Raw genomic sequence first — 23,830 nt, 5'->3', positions numbered from 1 at the left:
GAGAAATGGTTTGGCACTCATTTAAAAATTTACTAGTAATATTTCTAGTGGGACTGCTTTTTGAATGTATAAAAGTAGATTCTTAGACAAGCACATGCTGGACTCTTGGCTGGAATTTTGCATGTGTGCTGGTTAGGACAGTGAATTATTCCATTGAATAAGTGGCCTTTAAAAGCATTATTTGATAGCAGGTTGGAATGTACTCTTTTGTTTTTTGTTTGTTGTTTTGTTTTGTTTGTTGTTGTTCCGGGGGTTTTCTTTGTTTTGCTTTTACTTTTAGAATCTACAGTTAGAATTTGGGAGATAATGATATCAACCACAACAATGGGAGCTACTGTGCGATCTACGTATATATGGTATCTTCTGTGGAAATGACTGAAGTGTAGATTCAAACAAATTTCTTGGAGGTGTGTATGCTTGGTGTGTTGAGGGCTCATGGGGTGGTAAGAGCATATACAGAGTGTTTCAAACAGATGCCACTAATTTGAAATCACTATATTCTGCAATTGGGTTCATACATTTTAAAAACCTGGAAGTAAGCAGGCAGGTGAATCAAGAAATGTTAGTTATAAAGGGAGTGTTTTAATTTTCTTCATTTCTTGACTTAGCGATGTATCTTCTCAAGATGTTGAACAAAGTTATTTGTGAATCCTGTGAACATACAGGGTGTTCAAGTGCCATGTCCAACTTCCTCCCTCTGAAATTCTTATTTTGGAAATATACTGGTGTACATATCTTAAGTTTTGCCTTTAGAGTGGATGAGATGCATGCTCTCACCTTATAGTAAATAAATAAGGGACAGAGTATGATTTAGTTTCTGTATTTTTTCTTTCATTAGTGGTAGTTTCTAGTTGCTAGGTAGTTAGGTAGCTCCTGTGCTATTTTTCCCTTTATTAGCAGTTTAGCTGTGTGTGGTGTATCCAGTTACTCAACAATACGCTAAACTCTACACTAAACTCTGGAAGAGTTGTGTTGTTGGGAGAATTGAGGAAAGGGGGATCTGTGTGTCGTGTGGTGTTTGTTTTGTTTATTTGTGTGTTCTTGTTTGTTTGGGGGTTTATTTTTTATTTTTACAAGCAGATTTTAAGAAAGCAGTAATGTACAATGTTTTTGTTTGCAGTGATGTTTGTGTATGCTGTGTAGGTCAGACTAATTTTCATGGAGAAGGTTTCTTCCTCTTGAAGAGAAGTAAACAATAGCCATTTTATACAGCCAAGAATCCTTAAGCTTTTGCTTTTGAGGTGGAACAGTTGAGTGCTTGGAAATCTGAAACAAGGCTGAGCGCTGCTTTGTGAGGCAGTTTCTAAAGATGAAGTAACAGCCAATACTCCTCTCAAAAGGTCATTGAGCACAATGGAGGAGATAAAAGCTGAGAGAAAAAGTATTTTCATTTTATGCTCTCTTGTAAAAGTCTTTGTTCAAAGATGCACAATAAAAGATGGAATATTGTGACAACAGTATTTTGCATTTTATTATGACAGACAGAACGTTTTTCTGTGTTGTCTCCACAGTATGTTTGTTTTTATGGAAGTTGTGTTTTACCACAGGTATACAAATAGTAAGGAGGCTTTCTCAGTTCTGTTAACAAGCCCATCCCCTATGCTGGCAACTGACCTCTTAAGAATGGTGTCTAAACAGTCTGCATTTTAGCTGTTCTGCATCATGTGAGTGAAGTGCTAATGTGTGAAGATGTATGCATGGGAACCACAGTATTATGATATCAAATGAACTTAATTTCAGGCCTTAGAGGCCTTGTTAGTACATCTTTAAGTAAATAAATAAATTTTCTTTCCTATGTGACTCTTGAAATATTTTTTTCTGTCTGAGGACTGACACTACTTTCTATTTGTCTTCATATAAATAGAAAGTCTGACTCTCTTGCTTTGCTTTCTGTTGTAAACAGTCTACATTAAAAAGAAAGCCTGTGGTGCAGGTGGTTTTCACTGAATGCTGCTCTGCTTCGTGATAAGAATCAAATGCGACCAACAAACCTTCTCTTTTGACATATATATATATATATATATATATATATACATCAGTACTTTGTATGCTGTCTGTCCAGGTTGTGTGGAACTGTTCAACAATCTTTAAGTAAAAATGAATAAGTAAAGTCTTTTTGAAAACCTTGTCTTTCAGAGAAGGACTCTAACACAAATATTTCGTGAGAGATACTGTGTTTTTCCAGAACAAGCAAAATGGAATCTGGCAGAGACAGGAGAATACATGCCTGTGTCCTTAAACTTACTACGCGCATAACTTGAGCTTCCTGTCCTGTGCTCGTTATTGACCTGGATCTAGGCAGTCAGTGCACTACAAATCTTTATAATTACTTTAGTTTTATGATTGCAAAGGCCTTGTTCCAGACCTCCATGCCCCAAATATTTCATTTGGTTCTTGCTTACAGGTGCACATACATACTGTAGATTTTCATAAATGCTCAGTAACTCGGTGATGTGGAAAATAATTTTTTTGACTCTAATTATTTAATATTGCTTTTAAGTAACTTTTTAGTTTTTTGGTGCATTTTCTGTGAATAGAAATATGGCGTATGGCATCTGTAATAACATAAGTGGTGGTTTATGGTTGTAAATAGTAAAGTCATCCCTCTTACTGTTTTTTGCCAAGAATTTATGATTTTTAGCTCTATATACATGATTTATTTCCTTCCACCATAGCTTTTGAATCCCAATCTCTTCAGAAAAATATTCTAAACAGGGAAATATTATGGTGCTTGTGTATACTTAAGCTTTAAGCCAGAAAATAAGGTTAGCGCTTTGAGTATTTGGTGACGAGAATGTAATGAGTAGTCAGGAATTGCAGGAAGTGCCTGGTGACATGTTTTAGCCAAAGTTCAGCCTGGAATTTGTAGCAGGCGCTTTACGTGATGTTCCTCTTATTGTTTAGAAATGCTGTTTGTTAGTCCATGCTGATATATATTGTGGTTTAGGTAGCCATTGGAAGTAGTTAATTTGTTGTTTCATTAACCTTACTGATATTTATAGTGAACGTTTATATTACTGACCATGCAGCTGTTTTCTAGCTGTTAATGCAGATTTATGCTTGCAAAACAAGTCTTCTATTATTGTATTTTGGTGCTTTTGGATACTGTGCACTCCTCTGGAAAAGGGAAAGACATTTTCAAATGTTTTTGGGTGCATAGTTGAGCCATGGTCAGACGATGCAGTCAACTGCCATTAAAACTGTCCGTCCTAACCTGAAAATGCCAACTTTTTGGCTGGCTAGTGGTATTTCTATCTGGTTTTGGATTTGGTTCTCAATGTCCACAAGCAAAGAAAGAGCTTCCCTCTACTGCTGCTCAAAAACCAGAGTCCTCTCAGGACCTGAACTGAGGCTCATCATGATGGCTTATTGATACATTTTGGATGGAAAACTTGATGGAGCTTCTAATATCTAACCTGTCTAAGCATATTTGTGCTCAAGTTGGTGCAAAAGGCATTGTGGTTTTTCCACTGTTGAAATTTGCCATTTGATATTGGAATACATTCTTAAATAAATGTAGTTATGTTATACATCGTTTCAATGTGCTTTTCTCGCTTTTTTTGCTACTGACTTATTATTTCCTTTTAATTTTAAATTTATTTTAGACTATAGAAACTATGTTAGACAAGAAGCAAATTCAAGTGACTTTTTTATTTGAGTTTAAAAAGGGTTGTAAAGCAGTGGAGGCAACTCGCAACTTGCAAAGGAGGTGAGAGCCTTGCAGATGAGAAGTGTAGTGGCCAGAAGGTGACAACAACCAATGGAGAGCAATCATTGAAGCTGATCCCCTTACAACTGCACGAGCAGTTGCCAAAGAAGTTGGTGTTGAACCTTCCGTAGTAATTCGGCATTTGAAGCAAATTGGCAAGGTGAAAAAGCTTGAGGTGCCTCATGAGCTGACTGAAAATAAAAAAAAAAAATGTTTTGAAGTGTCGTCTTCTTTTATTCTATCCAAGAACAATGAAGCATTTCTTGATTGGATTGTGATGTGTGACAAGAGGTGGATTTTATACAACAGGCAATGACCAGCGTGGTGGTTGGACTGAGAAGAACCTCCAAAGCACTTCCCAAAGCCAAACTTGCACCCAAAAAGGTCACGATCACTGTGTGGTGCTCTTCTGCCAGCCTGATCCACAGCTTTCTGAATCCCAGCAAAACCATTCCATCTGAGAAGGTTGCTCAGCAAATTGATGAGAGGCGCCAAAATCTGCAACGCCTGCAAACAGTATCGGCCAACAGAAAGGGCCCACTTCTTCTCCACAGCAACACTGGACCACACATCACACAACCAACACTTCAAAAGCGGAATGAATTGGGCTATGAAATTTTGCCCCATCTGCCATGTTCACCTGATCTCTTGCCAACTGACTTCCACTTCTTCAAGCGTCTCGACAAGTTTTTGCAGGGAAAATGCTTCCGCAATCATCAGGATGCAGAAAAATGCTCTCCAAGAGTTTGGAAAATCCTGAAGCGTGTATTTTTATGCTACAGGAATAAACAATCTTATTTCTCATTGGCAAAAATGTATTAATTGTAATGGTTATGTTATGATTTAAAATTCACAGTCCAAAACCACAATTGCTTTTGCACCAACCACCAAATGCCTCAGTTGTGGTTTTCCTGCTTTTATCAATACATGTTATTTTAACCATTTTTCATTCACTTCATTAATCTTAAAAAAAAAAAAAAAAAAAGAGCCAAACAACTGAGCGCTCCAAAACAAGCTCTTCAGGTACTGGACAACATGAAGCATTGTCAAGGAAAATATTAAGAACTGGCTGTTTCTTTGTTATTCCGTGGAGCAAATTGCCCAATGCAGTTTTAAATTTCTTGAGTAATGTAAAGATTCATTATTGTCAGATTATACTACGCATAAATACATGGGATTCTTTAGAAGGTCTTATGTCACGCCCGGATTGCCAAGTTACTTTGATATTATGCAAAAAATTAACTGTAGCATCATAAATTTTGTTCTCTGCACCATCCGTTTTTTCAAATAATTTATCTGGTTGTTGCTGGCAGGCACTACAGCCTCTGCTTTGCAGTGAAGCTTAGTAGTGTGCTTTCATGTGAGAGTCTTCCAGATGAATGTTGATAATTTTGATTTATATTCCATGTGCTGTATGTAGTGTGATAGTGGACAGTAAGTTAAAAGCATGGCCATGGGGAAATTTTCTGTTCTCTAACTTCTTGACACTTAGTTTCTTAATTTGGGACTATTGAAATATATTTGATTGTTGGGACTGTTCTTTTAAGCATTACTAATTTCAGTCTATATTTGTTTGGAAATATAATCAGTTCTCTGAAGAACTGAATCTGAGGAGAAAGTAAAATTCTAAGTATGCTTATACATCTATATATATGCATGTATATATATGTATATATATACTTTTTTTTGTTTTTTAAGTGAGTTATGTAGAATTGCTAAGTACCTCTGGAAAATAAACCATTGGTTATAACAACATTATTTTACTTCCTAAACAGGTGTCTGGGAAATGGAGAAGATTTTGAACAGAATTCATCCAGTTTCTGATCCAGAAGCAACATATTTTCTACAAGTATCATGGGAAAAAGATTTAGGCACTGGTTTTGGTATAGTACTTAGTGACGGTCAATGTGCATGGACTGGGACAGGTAATAATAGAAAGAAGAAAATGTTTGAAATTATTACTGTTCTTTATCAATGTTTTTAAACACTTTCTAAACTGTGACCCACAAATTGCATCAAAAACTTTCTACGGGCATTGGCTCTTTCTGGTGATAGAGGAGGTGAGGTTCATGATCTTTTGGGATGTGTTCAGAGATCTTTCAAAACTGTAAAGATTGAATGTCAAGCTTTATACTAATTAATTTAGCATACAGACATGCAATATTTTCCTTTTTCTCAAGAACATAGTTTCTTGGAGTTATGTTGCAGTACTGCCTATGTGTGTTCTCCAGATCCTTGAACAAATGCATCATGCAACTTCTATTTGGAAATTATCGTTCAGGAAGCATATAATTGGAGATGTTTTATAAATGGTTTGACAAAATCTTAATAATTAAAGGTAGCTGTATTTGGTACTCAGGTGAATTTTTGGGAAGGAGAAGGGGAAATAAAACATATATTTTTTTCCTGGATGTAAGCTATTAGAAGAATAAAAAATAGCCTGTGGGATTTTCTTCCCCACTCAGACACCTGAATAAGAGGACGGGTCTCTTAAAATGTGCATGTTTCTCTCACAACTAGTGAGAGATGGGAAGATTTGTGTGTTCCTTTAGAAATGTGTTTAATACTTGATCAAAACCCCTTCTCTCAGTGGCAAAAATATTTCAAAAGAATGAAAGAATTATATATTTTACAGCATAGTGTAGGCAAAAACATTTTCCTGACTATTTTTCTGAAGTGTAAGAATAGATGTTGTTGTGGTTCCTTCCTTCTCCCTGCCCAGTCGATGTTATTTCTCCTCAGTTCCTGTATGAGCCAAGCTTTTAAATAGGCATTATATATCTAATCTCTCTATATAAAAATAGTGCTTTGTGTATATATCTACACATATACAGAGTATGTGTGTGTAGATATAGTACTTGTGTATAAAAGAAAGCTTAATCATTCGTTAACCTTCTTTTGAATACAATTTTTACCTTTTTTCTTTCAAACCCAGGAAGCAAGCCTAACTTAAAATATGTCTAGATAGGTATTAAATCTGCTCTTCCATATTCCTTTTAACATTTGAAATGCTGTTAATTGGGAGTTTCTGCACAAGACAAATGCATATATTCCAGCGCTGGTTTCCTGTAGTCTCATACAAAAAGTGGTTTTTTTTTTCTTGATTCAACAGTGTTATAGTCAAACTGTACATTTCCAAAATAACAAGAAAAAGGATGTTAACATTTATAAGTACTTAGCTAATTGAGCACACTAGTTTTTCTGTTGGAAAGCTTTCCTGATTGTACTTACGTAACTTTTAAAATCCTCAGCTCAAAATACACAAAAAGCTGATCCTTAAAGTTGTTATTTTTCTAAGTAAAACCTATGTTACTGTAACTGGAGCAGTATAGAAAAAACATGTAGACACAGTTCTCATTTTGTTAATTTCCTGCATCTGGCAGAATGACTGGATGATAATTTCCCAAAACAGAGGACCAGTGAAAGGGAGATGACTTCACTCTGTTAAAAGGAAAGAAGAAAACCCGCAACAGTTTAGCATGAGCACTGGGTACTCATCCAAAGCACAGAGCTTCTATTTCCTCTGCAAGAATCTGATCCGTTTCTAAGGAAACCCTATTGAATTTTTAGTTGTTTGGATAGTTTCATTAGGAGTTTAAGCTCTTGTGCATGAGACTGCACAGATCTGTGTTTTCCTACACTCAGTGTTGTTTTTAATCAGTTTTTGTGAAGTTGTTACGTCACGCTTGAGGCTGCTTGGATGCTAAATTTAAAACTTGGGACAGAGGAGAGCAGTGGTCAGAAAATTCTTGCTTTGGGAAATCCCGTTTGGGTTTCCTATGCTGTGGATTATTTTGCTTGGCAAAACCTACCAGGAAGTGAAAGAGAGTTGCTGATGGGGTTGTCTTTCATGGTTTTTGAATATCTAATGTGATGATGAAAAGTATTGGGAGTCATATTTAAGGAGGGAAATAAAAAAGTCAAATCCTCGGGGAAAGGGAAGCACTCAAAAATGCAATGTGATCTAATGTATTATTTTGATATTGGGTTAAAGTATTACAGATATGTCGATCTATACATTTCATGTTTCTGTGAAAATTGATCAGTTCTGCTAGTTTTATAAGATACAGGAAAATGTAACAGGTACAGACACCACAGGAGAAATAGTAGTGCTCTATTGCAGTACAGTAATATCTGTAGTTTTTAAACTTTCTTAATTTCATTTAAAGTTTATCTGGTTTTTTTTCCGGTGTCGAAATCATTATACTAGACAAACACTTTGTTTTGCAATTATTTCCAACTAATTTTTTATATCTGCTTCATACTGCAAAGGATTACACACTTCTGTCTGTACTGCTTTGGGGGCCATATGGAGATTGCAAACATACTAGTGGCCTTTGCTCTCTCAGTTCTTGTCTCATGTCCTGTACAAGAAATAAGCTAGCTAAAGAGGAAAGAATTGGTGGCTCTAGCTTATAATAAAATATAAATGTTTTGATGGTAAATTTCTTGCAATTTCTCACTCAATTCTTGCTATTTGTAGTGGATTGTAAGCTCTTCAAGGTGAGTGATGACCATAACTGTAGCCCCAGTTCTTCACTGTCTAGTAGGCCTAACTTTTTCCTGACAGTAGTTCCACTGTATTATTCTTTATATGAACATTAAAAGTGCTGCTTTCAGTTAAAAATAAAAAAATAAAGTAGCTGGCAGCTGTTCACGTTTTAAGCCTTTCTGGTAATACCTGTTTCGTGCTTAAAATAAGTTTTCAGAATATTGGAAAATACTTTTGCTACTTCATCTAAGATGCTTAGATGTGTTCAGCTCTGTTAGGGCTGGGGTAGAACACTTGGCTTTGCTCAGGATGAGGTAGGGAAGAACTGATGGAGCATGCAATGGCTGGTGTAAGTTTACAGCTTCCAGCTTTGCAGTGCTGTTTGTAATGGTACCAAGTCCTGTTTACAAATTCGTACCTTAATGTATGAAGATTAATGCACAATTGATTTTGACGTAGTTGCCTGCTCATCAGTCTTTTCATGTTTGCAGTGCTGAATGCTGGCTTTGCTCTTGTTCATGGCCCTGTACGCCAGCTGTGGATGTGCCTGGTGCACGGGGAAGGAGGCAGTGATGCAGCATTGCAGCTAAATTGTGTGGCTTTGCACTCCAATGTTCTCTTTGTAGGACAAGTGCTAGCTGCCTGTATGCATGGCCCTCTGTCTTAGCTTTTCTCTCTTCATGTGTTAGGAAAGGGTTTACATTTTAGAAAAAATGGTTCTGATGTCCATGCAGTGGAAAAAGGATTGTTATACCTCGTCCATTTCTCTGTGTCCACTTTCATAAAGATTTTTTTAAAGCCCAACTTAGTTAAGAAAGCCACTGCTTATTTTTTGCTCTGTTTAAATTTTTATTCTTGGATTGTAGGAATAGATTTGAAAAGTGTGACATATTCTTCAAATTATGATGATAAAATATAAATGCTTTTAATATTTTGTTTATTAGGTGTCTCAGAGAATTTCAATTCCCTAAAGCTCATCAGCATTAGACTGTATACAAAAACACTTATGCATGATTGTCTATTACATCTGCGGTAACAGACAGCAAAATACAGTTTCTGTTCTGGGAGATGTGCTTTTACGAAGTGCACATGCCTTGCATTTACAAATTTGTAGGAACATACAGTTATAATGCGCCACATTTCTCACTGACCTCTTTTTTCCAGGCTCTTCCATTCTTTTTCCTTCTCTGCAATATAGATAATGTGACTTAAAATGTAAGGATAGAAGCATCTCTTCCACTCTAGGAGTACTGATTATTAAGTTACTTTATTTCTGGTTTATTCTAACACACGCTTCACAGTATTCCTATATTCTTTTTAATGTAAAATGATATTCCTGATATTTTCTGAAATCTGCTTGATGTTTGTGTTGTTGCAGACTTTATAAGATATAAAGTATGATGCCTTCTCCTTTTACTTTATGTTAAGCTAGTATGACAGGTTTCTTCTTGTATTTTTAAAAGAAGAGGGAAGCAGAGAACACTCAATTTTAAGCATTGTCTCTTAAGGACAATATGGGGAACTTTGTGACAGACTTTGTACTGCCATAGGCCTGACACTTCGCAACTTAACATGTCAAAGACTGACTTGCTTACATTTATTGAGCCTATTTTTTCCTCTTATGAACTCCAGAGCAATTAAGTTCCCTTGGATCCCTTTGCTTTTTAACTTTTGAAGGACCTAACACATTTGAATCTGCCTAGGGAAAAAAAAGCCTTGTTCTAGGGGATAACTAATGTGATTCTCACCCACCAGTTTATCCTCTTAACTAAGGGTATCTGCAGGCTCAGGTTTTCCACAGAAGGGAGTTGTTTTACCGTTTCTTTGCAGTGGTAACGTTAGCACACTCTCTTGCCATCTGCATCTCCTTTTCACCCAGCTATTCACCTCAGTCTTATAAACAGAGTTACAGAGCTGGGTGTTAATGGCTGATCTGCCTTATCAGATTTTGCAGTCATGTTGTTATGTCTTAAGTTAATTAGCAAGTAGTATTTCTTTTTTTGTGTGTACAAATAGTTGATGTGTATGTCAACAAATGACTTAACTAATTATTATGATCTGTTATTGAAGAAAAAAAAAAAAACAAACCCACAACATCCCCCCAAAACCAGCAAATAACAAAAACCCCCTCAGTTAAGTCTAAGATCAGTAAAGTCCACATATTTTCCATATTTTGAGAGGTGTAGAGAGGAGGATTACAAAAGCCGATGCTTATGAACAGTCAAAGCTGGGGTCAGCCTTTGGCTGCAGTCGTTATTGAGTTGGTGGAGTTCAATGTTGTGAGACGAGAGAATGGAGTAAAATGCAGGATGATGACCCTAGATTTCAAGAGAGCAGACTTTGATCTCTTCTGGGATCTCTTTAAAAGAATCCCATGGAATATGGCTCTGTAGAGAAAAAGGGTCCAGGAGAAATTGTTGATTCTTCTCAAGGATCACTTCATCCAAGCCCCCAAAATGGGTCATCTCACTGGAATGGAAGATCAAGCAAAGGCGATGGGAGGTCTACATGGGTGAACAAGGAGCTCCTGGCTAATCTCAGACAAAAAGAGAATGTACAAGAGGTGGAAGCCAGGAGAAGGTGACCAGGGAGGGATATAGGGACACTGACCAACCGTGCTGGAATGGGGTTTGGAAAACCAGAGCACAAGTGAGGAAGGGGAAAGGCGACTAGGACTTCTGCAGGCTAATGAGCAGCAAAAGGAAGATGGGGGTAAATGTGGGCCTGCTACAGAATGGGGCGGGGGGACTTGTGATAAAGGGCATGGAAAAGGCTGAGACACTACTCAGTGCCGCCTTTGTTGGTTAAGATTGGCCTTCAGAAATCCCAAGCCTTTCCAATCAGTGAGAAGGTTAGGAGCAAAGGAGATGCTTGGGACAGGATCAGCTTGTAGACTGTCTTAAGAATCTGGATGTACTCAAGTCCATGGAAGCTGATTGGATATGACTGAGTGCTGAGGGATCTGGCCCATGGCATTGTGAGGCCGCTATCGACTATTTTTGCAAGGTAATACTGATCCTGGATTATTTTTAAGGACGGAAAGAAATGTCTCTTCCATCTTTGGGAAGAGTAAGGGAATGGATCTTGGTAACTGGATGCTCATCAGCCAGAGGCTGTTGGAGGAATATTCCTTGAAACTGATTACAAAAATATTAAGAACAAGATGGTGAGTAATCAGTATGGATTTACAAAGGGGAAGCCAGGCCTGATTCACCTGATAACCTTCTCTGATGAAATTAGAAGCTTGCTGAATGAGGGGAGAGCAGTGGATTTTTGCCTTTAGTTAGCAAAGCTTTCACCACCGTGTCCTCTAACATCCTCATAGACAAACTGGTAAATTACGGACTAGAGGAATGAACAAATGAACAGTATAATGGATTGAGCTCAGCCCATTAAGCCAGATTTCAAAGGGTTCTGATCAGTAACATGAAGCCTGGGCTGGAAGCCAGTTACTAGTGGCCTTGTACCACAAACATCAGTACCGGGTCATATACTGTTAACGTCTTCATTAATCACAGTACATCCTCAGCAAGTTTACAGATGATGCGAAACGAGGAGGAGGGTTTGACAGAGGATTAGGTTGCTGTTCAGAGGGACCTGGACAAGCTGGAGAAATGGGCTGACAAGAACCTCATGAAATTCAATGAAGGGAAATGCAAGACTATATACCTGGGGAGGAATAAGCTCCAGCATGTACAAGTGCCTTGGGTGACTGGCTGGAAGCAGGTCCCTTGTTGAAAAGGACCTGGGAGTCCTGGTAGACAAGAAGTTGAACATGTGCCAGCAAGATGGCCTTGTGGCAAATAAGGCAAACAGCCTCTTGGGCTGCATTACGGAGAATGTACCCAGGAGGTCAAGGTAATCCTTCTCTGCTCAGCCCTGGTGAGACTCATGATGCAGTGTCTGGTTCTGGTCTATCCAGTATGAAAAAGACACGAGTCCAGTGTCAGTCCATGAGGATGACTGAAGGAGTTGAGGATCTGTCATTCTAGGAGATGCTGAAAGTACTGGGACTGTGCAGCCTGGAGGAGAGAAGGCTCAGGGAGGTTTTAATCAGTTTATCAATGAAGACTTGATGAGAGGGAGAAGATGCAGCCAGGCTCTCCTCAGGGATGTCCAGTGAAAGGACAAGAGGCAGTGGGCACACACTGAAATAAAAGAATTCCATTTGAACATGGGGGGAAAAAGAGGGTTATTTTCCATAAGGATGACCAAGCACCAGAAAAAATGGCATGGAGAGGATAGGGATCCTCAGTCCATGGTGATATTCAAAACCTATTCAAAACATGCTTCTGAGGAACCTTTGTAGTTGACCCTTCTTCGACCAATCGAGTTGGAATAGATGATCTCCAGAGGTTCTTTCCAACCTCAACCACGCTGAGTCCCTGAAAACAAGCTAAAATGACTGAAGGTGCAGAATTAATTCAGAAATCCTGGAATGTGTGAGGATATAACTATTCATAGTAAATCATTATACATTTACCTCTTTGCTGTATTTTTATGTGATGGATTGATTTGATATGTACCACCTCCTTTGCAACGAGGTTAGCTCCTGTGTCAAGAAGAAAACTGGAGAAAAATGAGGCAATTTGAACAGGCTCATATTTGATTGAAATGCTGTTCTATTTCTATCAGTATGATTTCAATACATGTGCAGGCTTTTGTCTCAGTATAAAACTGTCTTCGAAGGCATTTGTATAGAAAGAAACATAATTATTAATAGAAGTTTTAAATGGGATACTTTTTTTAAGTCACTTGCAGTTCTGGTGGGTTTTTTGTTATTATTGGGTTTGGGGTTGTTTTTTGGTGGGGGAGCAGGGGGAGGTGGGGAAGGTGGTTGTTATGCTCATGGTTGATTTTCAGGCTGTTACAAGCTAATGCTCTTTTGCATAACATGCTCTCTCAAATGCCAGGCAAATGCCAGAAAGGTCTAAGAGCAAGCAGGGGCAAATAACAATCTAGAGCAGTCTTCCTCAGGAGATTGGTCAGAAGAAAAGGAAATACTTCTGTTAATCAAGTAAACAATCTAAAGTCCTGTCTCAGTAGGCAACACATTGAAGCTTGCATTATGTTATACATATCCTATCTCAACTTGTATTTTGAGTCTTTGCTTATATCTATGGATGAAACTCTGCATTCATCATTGAGATCATTATTCTTATTAACATTTTATCTCTAGAAGTACTGAGGAAACAGTGTGTAGAATAAAATGAAAAGGAAGGAAAATAACAAGGAGCCCAGGTGGTAAAATCAAGAACTGTTTCTTGCTACTCCATAAGCTGCCATTTCAGTGTGAGGGTTAACCAAAAGAAGATTTAGGAAGAAAGAAATTATCAGAAGCAGACAGGAAAGGCTATCCTTGTTCTTAACAACAGTGCATTTTTATTGGCCTGTTCTGTACCATATTAAATAATTTTTCATCTTCAAAAAAATTGAATAAAATTTTCTCCATAGACCTGATTTAATGCAAACTGGAGACACGTTTCCCATGTAGTGGTCCTTGAATGCAAACCGTAAAACATAGATTCTCAAGTCTCTAGGCACAGCTTCATTTGTAAATTTTCTTGTTTATTTTCTTTTAAGGTTGTACTGAATCAAGAATGTGTGAGGTGACAGTTGCATTTGTTGTCTTATACGATTTAGATTGCATGTTCTCAGAGAGAACTCAGAGGGCAAAAGAAATCATAATTAAAACTTTCTACTCTTTGCTGTAAGGTTAGTGCTATTCGGAATAATTTAAAGCAAGTAGAATTGTGGACTAGTAGCAATAAACCACTTTCAAGTGAATAAAAGGGATAAAACATAATTATTATGAAAAACACAGTATTCTTGCTACATTTCCATTAGTGTCTGACACACTAATATATGCCAAAGAAAGAACAGGCTCCTAATATTTGTGTGTCCCTTAAGTTGTGTGTCTCTGTGTGTACATATAAATATATATACATGTTCACACACATATGAGTATTTATCTCTCACATTTTTTTTTCTGATAGCGTCTGAAGCTGAAATTTCTAGGGAGGCTGCTGACATGGAAATGAATAGAGAAAAGTATGTTGAAGAACTGAGGAAAGCATTGATAGCTGGAGAAGAATCAGCTGGCAAATATAACTTCGTTATTTCAAGAGATGAAGAAAATATGGAGTGTCACTTCTCTTACGAAAGAAATCTGAAAGATGGATCTGTAAGTACAGTTAAATGTTTAAATCTGGCTGTTGAACTATGAGAAAGACCATCTTCGTACATTTCTGTATTTTATTAGGTACTTTAAATCAAATTGACCTGTGATATGTATTCCAGAGTGAATGAATATTGTGAACTCTACCACAGGCCAAACAAGAAACAACTTTGTCTTTTCCTATAGAACTATAGGAAAGAACTATTTCTATGTTACTTTCTTAAATGCTACTGAATAAGAGTATCACTCCTCTATTTAAGTTTTGGTAAGTGTAGTGATAGGATGAGAGGTGACAGTTTTAAACTGAAAAAAAGGTAGGTTTAGATTTGATATTAGGAAGAAATGCTTCCTCATGTGGGTGGTGAGGCCCTGGCACAGGCTGCCCAGAGCAGCTGTGGGTGCCCCATCCCTGGCAGTGATCAAGTTCAGGCTGGATGGGGCTCTGAGCAACCTAGTCCAGTGAAAGGTGTCCGTGGTGGGGGGTTGGATTAAATGATCTTTAAGGTTCCTTCCAACACAAACTGTCCTGTGATCCTGAGGTTTATATTTTGGTTTGTTTAAGCAGGGTATGCCTACATGTTGGAGCTGCAGTTTAGTTTTAAGACAATATGTTCTACAAGCTGTAACTTTGCTTTTAATTCCAAACTCGGGAAGTATCCTTCATTTTTGAAATTCCAGTCCTCAATGCATTTCTGCCTTGCTTGCTTCTTCTTTCTCCCTACTCACCTAAATAAGGAAAAATGCTACAGTTTAAGTAAGTTTATTTTAAATTGCTAAAACATAGTTTTAAAATGAGCTTTTCTATTACTTTAAATATTTTGGAAGCTAACACTAAAATTGTTTCCTGCTTGGAAATGCACTGAATTAAAACTGGGAATGTGGTCTCATGTTGGTTTTTTGGCTGCAAGGGAAAGAACCCTCTTAAAGCAGGAAAGAAATCAGTATAATTTGTATCTGTAGACACTATTTCAGATTGTGGCTTGGTGTTAAAACTTTTCTGGGGAATAAGTTAATTCAAGGTAATCATGTTTGCTTGTACTCCTTCCTCCCCTGTCCCTAAAAATAAATGAATGTTCTTGCCTTTCCCAAGGTTTGCCACAGCTTCTGTAGTACTAGGATAGAAATTGGGCCGACTGACCACTCACCCACGTTAGTAAAATAATTTGAGTTTAGAAAGCGCTGTTTTAAAATTGCACTGATTAAAATTGCACTGATCCAGTTCATGGTACTGCATGTTCATGGTTCTGCAGTCAGTTTCACTAGCATTACTGAGGGGAAGAAAATTGTAGGGGGGGGAAATGGAGATTGATTGCAGGTAGAGAAAAGTAGGAATTTATTTGGCCAGATTTGCTTAGGTTTTGGTGTGTGGGGTGTTTTTTGTTTTTTGAGGGTTTTTTTTGTTGGTTTGGTTTGGTTTGGTTTGTTTATTTGTTTGTTTGTTTGCTTGATTTTTTTTGTTTTTGTTTGTTTATTTGTTGTTTTTCCCTGGGGAAAAATATCTCGCATGGAGTTGTTTCTGGGAGCAAGATGTCTATGGATTGTCCTACCTGCTTTGTTGTAAACGATTTCTGCTTCAGACCATTGGGATGTGGTTTGCTTCTCATTTAGTCAATTTTCGCAAGTATCACCTTTTAAGAATCTAGCAGAAGTGTATGACTTACAACAAAACAAAGAAAGGGTGGAAATACTTTTTCTCCTTTAAACTGGAAATAGGCAAAGAACACAGTGTAGTTATTTGTCACAAACCTGAAATGGGAGTATATGTGTATTTCATGTATGTGTATCCCTTAGATGAGAAGAGGCAAAATTCACATTAAAGAGAGGGGACATTTATCTTACCTAATCTGTAGCAGCTCACCTATGTCCTTGTGGTCAGAATCTTGGTTTCATTTTAGTGAACAAAAAAAGGTAAATTCAGTGGAATGAAGTTCATCTTCTTAAGAGTACTTCATTATAAGCATTTTTCCTTATGCAGTATAGGAAATTCCAGCGCAATTTGGCTGAGATGCTACAGGTTAGTTGGTGTAAATATTCCTTTCTGCATTATTAGTATTTCTGTGTATTTACCCAAGGCTTTATGGGCTCTGTACCCCATTCTTGACACTTCCTATGAGGACACATGGCAGAGTGCTGTTCACAAAGGGTCTGGGTGAAAAGTACTATATTACAGCAGGACTACAAAGGTGAGGACCAAATTTTACTTAGAAAATAAGAGCAGTAATTTTAAGAATCCTGTTTTTCTTGTTTGTGTCACACATAATATAGTCTAAATACCAGACAGATAAAATAAATACTTTTTTTTCATTAAAGGAAGGTATCTTCATGTATATGGGCCCACCTAATAGAGGTTTCCGTCAGTTAGGGTTTACTAGTAATTTAATTCATGTGAAGACATCTTTATGTCAATTTGGGAAAATAATAATCGGGCCAAAGGAATTGAAAATACAAAGTGTCCTGATTGCTATGCATGCTTTTAGCTTTGGGTGTCAAAATAATGTTTTTAGAAAGGATGTCACTTCTTGGGTGAAAAAACATGATTTTTTCCTCCATTACTAAACTAATGCCTACAAACAAACTACTGAAACCTTTGTCAGAATTACACATAGCTTTCAGGTCTATAATATAATATGTTTCAAACATTTTGCAGGTTCTCTGTGAAAGTATTCAGGTGTCTATCTTTCACTGACAGACTGGGAAATTAGTCTACCTGGGCTCTGTAAATCTAGAGGTCTGAGGTTCAGCTAAATGTCCATTTACCACAGAGGAAGCTGAGGGCAACTACCTTACAAATTAAACATGACTTAAATTCCATGTTTATCTTTTATCAGTACTTATTTTTCTTGCTGGGTATTTGTCTTTACATCTTTTGTTTAATCATTATTAGTATTTTCTCAGTGTCTTTTTATATTTCAGCAACTGTGTATATAGACAAATTACAGTCTTCCTAGTCTTCGGAAGGGTGTTGTGGGGTAGGTGGGTTTGGACCACAATGATGATGTGTGTGTGGAGAGAAGGGAGCTTTTGGTTAAACTGTACTGTATTTATTTTGTTAGATGTGCCACCTGTAGTCAAACTGAGAGATATAGTTAGTCTTCATGTTTTTGTTTAAAAATGTGAGCATAAAGGAAAAGCAACGATCATTTCCAATTTTGACAGTAATGCATATAATACTACTTCCGAGTTCCCTAGTTCTTCTGTCCTACTCCATTAAATTATTAGTTCCCATTGTGAGAAAAGTCCATTAAATTATCAGGAACAATTAGAAGATTACTATTCTTAAATGTTTTTATCATTTGAGATATAACAAAAGGAGATATTACAGAAAAGTATGCATGAAGATGTAGGTGGTTGTTTGAACACTGAAAGTTTTGCTTAGTCTTAAATAGCATGTTTAACACATTTTAGCTAAAAAAACCCCAAATATTCTGAAATATGTTGTTATACTTTGATCTATGAAATGCTTATCGGTTCATGCAGCTGTTAGTGCATTTTGTTTTATCCAATAAGTACACAAGTGCCTAAGAATTAATTTTGTACTATTGGAAAATCAATGTGCCTTTTGTTAGAGGTATATGCATGCTTTTATACACAAATTTGATAATTTTAATTAATTTCAGTGAAACCTACCTGCAGCATGATATTGATCAACAACAAGCAACTGTGCCCATCTCAGACAGTAATTTCAAGGGCAGTACCCTGCCATAGCTCTCCATCCAGTCTGGGTAAACCACTAATTCATATCAAAAATGAAGATCAGAATTTTTACTAAATATTTTGCCTTTTTTCTTCTAGATACATCATTGATTCAGTTGAATTATGTCCTGGGCCCTTATTTACAAATTATATCTACACAGTCTATAAATAATAGCTGCCTGGGAAGTCTCTGAGGTTTAGGTACATGATGGGTATACCCCAACTAGGATGAGCATGTTAAAAGCATCTTAAAGAATTCACAGTGGTAAATTCTTGCAGTTTGTAGGACAAATTGCTTCTTTTTCTATCTCCATGTTACGAAAATTAATATTTATTTGTAAATACCATAGTTTAAATGAATAGTCTCAAATAATTTTCTTGATGCATTTACAATTCACAGTAGTTAAAAAATTAGTAAACTCCATACTATTATTAAATTCACAAAGACAATGTGTCTGAGAGAGCAGAAGAACAACAATAAACTTCAAATGCATTATATATATATTGTACTGCTACATCTGTCTTGATCCTCTTGGTGTATCTGTTGATCCTCGTTCCTTGCAAATATCTGCACGTGTGAAAAATGCTCTGTGCGTGACTAGCATACTTCATACGTAGACTAGGAACTTAGTAAGCCGAAATAACAAATAACAGAAGCTTTCACATGGTAGTTGGTAGTGCATCAGAAGTGAGGGTTCAAAAACTTTACCCTTAGAAAATAATGCTTACAGTGTTACAGGTCAGCAATTTAATCATTATTGGATGATACGAAGTAAAGTTAACTATAACACCAGCATCACTTGATTTTTCTCTTTCATGTTGAAATACTATATGTATATATGTTATATAATTTATTGACACATATGTGATTTTCACGGGGTTAGTGAATATATAAATCTGAAATGCTCTGTTTTCAACAGTCTGTTTTCCTGAGATGTTTTCAGTTGTTCACTTGGATTTCTGTTTCCCAGTCTTCTGGTAGAGAATATCTGTAGGCGATTTTGGATTATTGGTGGTAATAATCACTTGATGATGCTAAAATGTGTTAGATACTGATTTTTTGTGTTTCCATGCCTGTACTCAGATGTGATATTTGAAATAATTTTTACATTCTTTGGAGCAGCTTGCTAAAGATCTGCTTCCCTAAAGTATAATTATGTGCCAAAATGGTACTGGGTGGTCTCTGGGAGTACAAAAAAAAATGGAGTGATGTTAATCGAAGGAAAATGTAGACATATTATTGAGAAATATTTTTGAACATCGGCATTTATTTTAGTGCTGAAGTGTTTGCCAGAGGAAGTGGTAGCAGCCCTGTTATGTCAGTCACTTAAAAATGGACTGGACAAAGGAATGTAAAATGCACTGTAAGTAACTATCCTGCATTGGCAGTATAGTACATTAGATGACTTAATAGGGGGCATCCATCCCAAAACCCTGTGAATCTCTGCTTGCCTGTGCATGCCACTGCATATGTGAGCTTCGTTGTTCTGTGATGAAATGAAAAGCCTTTACTAAGGAACTTGCATTTACACACAGACAGACACACAATTTGAAGAGCAATAGGCTGGAGGATGTAGTTTTTGGAAGCTGCCTCATGAAAAGAGGTTTATCGTCCCTCATTATGTGCCACAGGTTGGTTTTTCAAAGCTTGTTGTGTCTTTTGTAGTCTAGATGGAACATTTGTCAATGGTAAGTCTGACAGATGATTCTCCACTATAGCAATAAAAGTGGGCATTGTAAACATCTCCTCATCAAGGTAAGCTTACAAACAAGCCCTTGAAGATCAGTTTGGTTTTCCTTTCCTAGCTGATAGGGAAGAGTAATTATCCCTTATTTGCTTATGGAAGTAAATAAGTTTAGAGATTAAAAAGCTGGTCTATGGTTCCTCAAAATTACTTCCCCCTCTTTTGTACTGGCTCATTAAGGCTGGAATTACACTTGTTAGCCAAAGCTCTACTTTGAAGGCCAAGGAAACTTGCAACAACTTAGGGAATGCAAGAAGGCAACCTGTATCCAGATGTGAAATCCCTTTAACAACTTTTTGTATAGCCTTTACTATCAGCATAAATAAAGATCAGGGGAGTCATTTAGTGCACCTGTGTAACAGTTGTTAGAAAGACCTCAATTCACAATCGAATTCACCTGTTGTTTAGTTGATAAACAGGTAGGTTCCTTCCATAAACTGATGTCTATTGCCAAAGCTAGATGTCTAGAATGAAATGCTTGCAACTACTCCAGCACTGTTATTATTTGATAAAACCAAACCCGTACATCTAAATCGTTTTGAAAGTGTGTGTAACAATAGATAATAATGATCTATATGTAAGATTAATGTAATGTAAGGGTCTACTTAGGTGCTGATGGTTTTTGTTTGAATGGATGAAGAACTTCCACAAGTCAGAACTCATATCTGATTTAGAGGAGATAGCTACATAACTTGATTATTTTGCAGTGTCATCGTTACATGTAATTTTAAAAGTATCAGAGTAGGAATAATAATCTAACATAAGGGAATTCTCTAAGTGTTTTAGTACTTTCTTACTTTTTGAAACTGTGATCAAAAAAGATAAAATGCTGTCTGAGTTTTATGAATACTTGTTCTAGCTGTATCTCAGCCTGATGAAACCGAGCCTAAAAAATTACACCTATAAAAATTCTGATGTGTTTTGTGATTTATCTTCCTCATGGCAGGTGGCTTTGCTGTAGGGCGTTCAGCACTCTGCCCTTAGGAACTGCTTTTAGGGTGGTGAGCGCAAAGTAGACTGTTAAGAGTCACATTAAAATAACAATGGGTTTGGTATACAGTGGGACTTGTGTGTCAAGCCAGCTGCAGTGCAAAAGGGGCCACACACACAGAGATCTCAGTAAGGGGCCATTGAGACTGGGCCAACTAAACTGCTGCCACCTAAACAAACACCATCACAGAGTCAGTGATTTAGCGCTTGATCTAAGTAGGTGACCACTTGGAAGTAAATCTTTCCAAGTACTTCAGCGAGTCACTCCACATATAATAAATAATGGAAATCCGGCAAGATTTTTTTTTTGTACTGGCAATTAAATTGATTAAGTAGCCTTTGATAAACAACTATTTGAGTGGTAGCAGTCTTCTTTTTTACAGTAATGTGACAGGCTCTGTTCTTTTTCTTGCCTGTTGTGTAAATTTGTAAACAGGGAGGACGTGAGCTTAAGAAATTCCACCTTGGATACAGTGCTGTTGCTAACTAGGCTGATGGAAGAGATGCTGTTATTTGTCTCTTCCATTTCCTGTTGCTGCTTTGCCGTGGTTTGTTCTGTGAGTTCATTATGAGTTTACTACAAGTTAAAAATAGTTGGATAAATTAGTGCTAACCAAACTTTTCTCAGCACTCTAAATGAGTGAAGTAGAATTGGCAGAGCCCTTCTGTGCTGTCCAAACTGTCTTGGTTCAAGGTTTGAGTAGTTACTTTGCTCTAAACCATTGAGGATATGTTGTTTGGATAACAAAGGTCACTCAGAGTTCAGATTGTTTCCCACGCAGTTCGACTAACTGCCTAACCGAAAAGACAGAAAGATGAAATGATTAATTTTTAGATCAGTGTTAAGGCACTGTCTCTTCTGTATCATTTATATCTGTATACTTCAGGATTTAAGAGCGTACACTTGAATGAGTTTCTTGGAAGCCTGTTTTAGAAATAGCTTACTAATGTGCCTTATATAATAAAAACACTAAGTGTTATCTTTTGCGTAATCTCAGACTTCTAAGTACTACATGATTTTCCCCACCTCGCCTGAAGTGTAGCTTATGAACTCCTCCGTTTTGATAGGTACACTTTAAATGCAGTGGATCACTTCTGTAGCCTTGAGGTAAGAAAAGCTATTAAAAATTAAAAAAAAATCTCACACCCCCAAATATATGTACAATATTTGACAAAAGTCCTAGAGAATTAAGTAATGCTATTTTCCTTGTTGAACTATTTTATTGTAATAAGGTTTTTGATGGTTGCTTCTGGTAAGCAGTGGTTCAGAGAACTGTTGGGGGGAAGTACACTTAAAATGCTGGTAGTGTATACCTTTAAAATGAGGGATTGTTGAAAAAGGAAGAATCAAACACTGCAATGAATAAATACCTCTCCAGTGTCTCTCTACCTATGTGGATTTGTGGATTTCACTGAAATTATCTAATTCGCCAAAAATAGTTCAACTATTTTAAGGACTATTGTAAATGACACTATAAAGGGCATTTTCTTATTTCACGAGTACAATGATGGTATAAATATTAAAAATAGCTATAAAACGTTCTTAAAATAGCATATTAACAGATTTTGATCTGTGCAAGGAAAATTGTCAGTTGTCTGTTCTCCTTCCTGATGTTATTGTACTGTCTTCCCTCCCTTCCTCTCGATTCCTTCATATTTTCCCTTTTTAGCACACCTGCTGTGCATTTCAAATCTCTGTGTACACATTAAGGCTTACTTTTCCTTGTACTGCTGAGTACAAATGCTTTCTTTTTAGCAGGAAAATCTCTAAATCATGACATATTGACAAGTCTTGGTTTCTCAAGAAAAATATAGGGGACAGTAGATGCTCTGGAAAATAAATTACTGTGTGTGGGTTTTAAAACTTCAGTACAAGCCTCTAGTCTCATATTCTTTGTATGGATGTACAGCAATCAGAGTTTGAAGAACAGCAAGAGTCTCTCCTATGTTTCACTTCAGAAATGTTTTTGTAGCTTGAGAGGAAGCATTAATCTTTCTACCTGCAAAGGCACAGGAAAACCCTTAAGCTCAGGTTAATCATGTTTTGTTAAATTTTGTGCTCATTAAATAGAATCTTTACCAGTATAAAATATTGAATGGATGTGTTTTAGCCTTCAAGGCTTTAAGTGTATGTTTCCAGTTAATTTCAACACACATACTTGTTTTTCAACAGTTACATACTGAAATAAAAGAGAGAATTTGAGATATCCAGTGTGTTTTTTTAAAACTCGCAAATACAGAAGTGTCTTTGTATAATGTGATGCAGGAGTTAGGTAGCTGTAGTACTTTGCAGTGAGGAAGGTGTTACATGTTCTGTTATTTTCTTCCCTTACGTTCCAGTGGTGTGAAATACGTATAGCTTTGCTTGTTCCCTTATCTTAGAAAGTCACTGGATAGTAGTAATTCTGACATAAAAATGAAGTTTGCTCTAAACAGTGAAAATAGGTTCCTAATTTCATTGTATTTCAACTGTTTTCTGCTGGAATGGTACTATTCTAATTTTGCTACCTCACAACCTCAGTTGCTACCACAACTACTGTTGTGTCTGATTTTAGGTTTTTACAGAATGATAGTTACTACCTGTTAGATGTCAGAGAGCATGCAGAATTACACATATTTGAAATTTTTGGTGAGTCAAATATTCCTTTAGAATTGTTCTAGAAGATAGTATAATCACTGGAAAATCCTTTGGAAAGTAGATTCGTTGTTTTTCAAATCTTGAATTTGGTTCTTTTACAGAAATACGTTTCCCTTAGGGGTAAATGCATTGTACAATTTCAAGAGTGTTTCTGGATAGTATCTTTTAGAGGAAAAGCTCTCCCACCCTTGTCAGATGCTCCTGCAAATAGTGTTTGACATTTCATTTAAAATTTAGTTTCACTGTTTGATATAAAATGTAACTGGTAGTAGTTCGGGCTTTTTGAGGTTTTCACAACAGAAATCTGCGTTTTCCTACATGTGTTCTCGTCTGGTAAATCTAAGTTTTGGGCTTTTTAAAGACTTCACGGTACAGATTTTTGTTC

At 36.8% G+C, this 23,830-nt stretch overlaps 1 protein-coding gene across 1 annotated transcript in view; it reads left to right on the top strand.

Annotated features, from left to right (window-relative positions):
- The window catches only part of XRCC4 (X-ray repair cross complementing 4), a 185,082-nt gene that overhangs the window by 13,930 nt on the left and 147,322 nt on the right, over positions 1–23,830 (top strand). Inside the window, exons 2-3 of the mRNA XM_080362460.1 lie at positions 5,485–5,634; positions 14,198–14,385. Coding sequence (XP_080218586.1) covers positions 5,496–5,634; positions 14,198–14,385 — 327 coding nt within the window. The 5' untranslated portion in view covers positions 5,485–5,495. The remainder of the gene's footprint in view (positions 1–5,484; positions 5,635–14,197; positions 14,386–23,830) is intronic.

This window comes from Nesoenas mayeri (genome assembly GCF_963082525.1).
Source record: "Nesoenas mayeri genome assembly, chromosome: Z".
Classification (NCBI taxonomy): domain Eukaryota; kingdom Metazoa; phylum Chordata; class Aves; order Columbiformes; family Columbidae; genus Nesoenas; species Nesoenas mayeri.
Note: the sequence above shows the minus strand (reverse complement) of the source record. Positions and strands in the feature narration are given on the sequence as shown.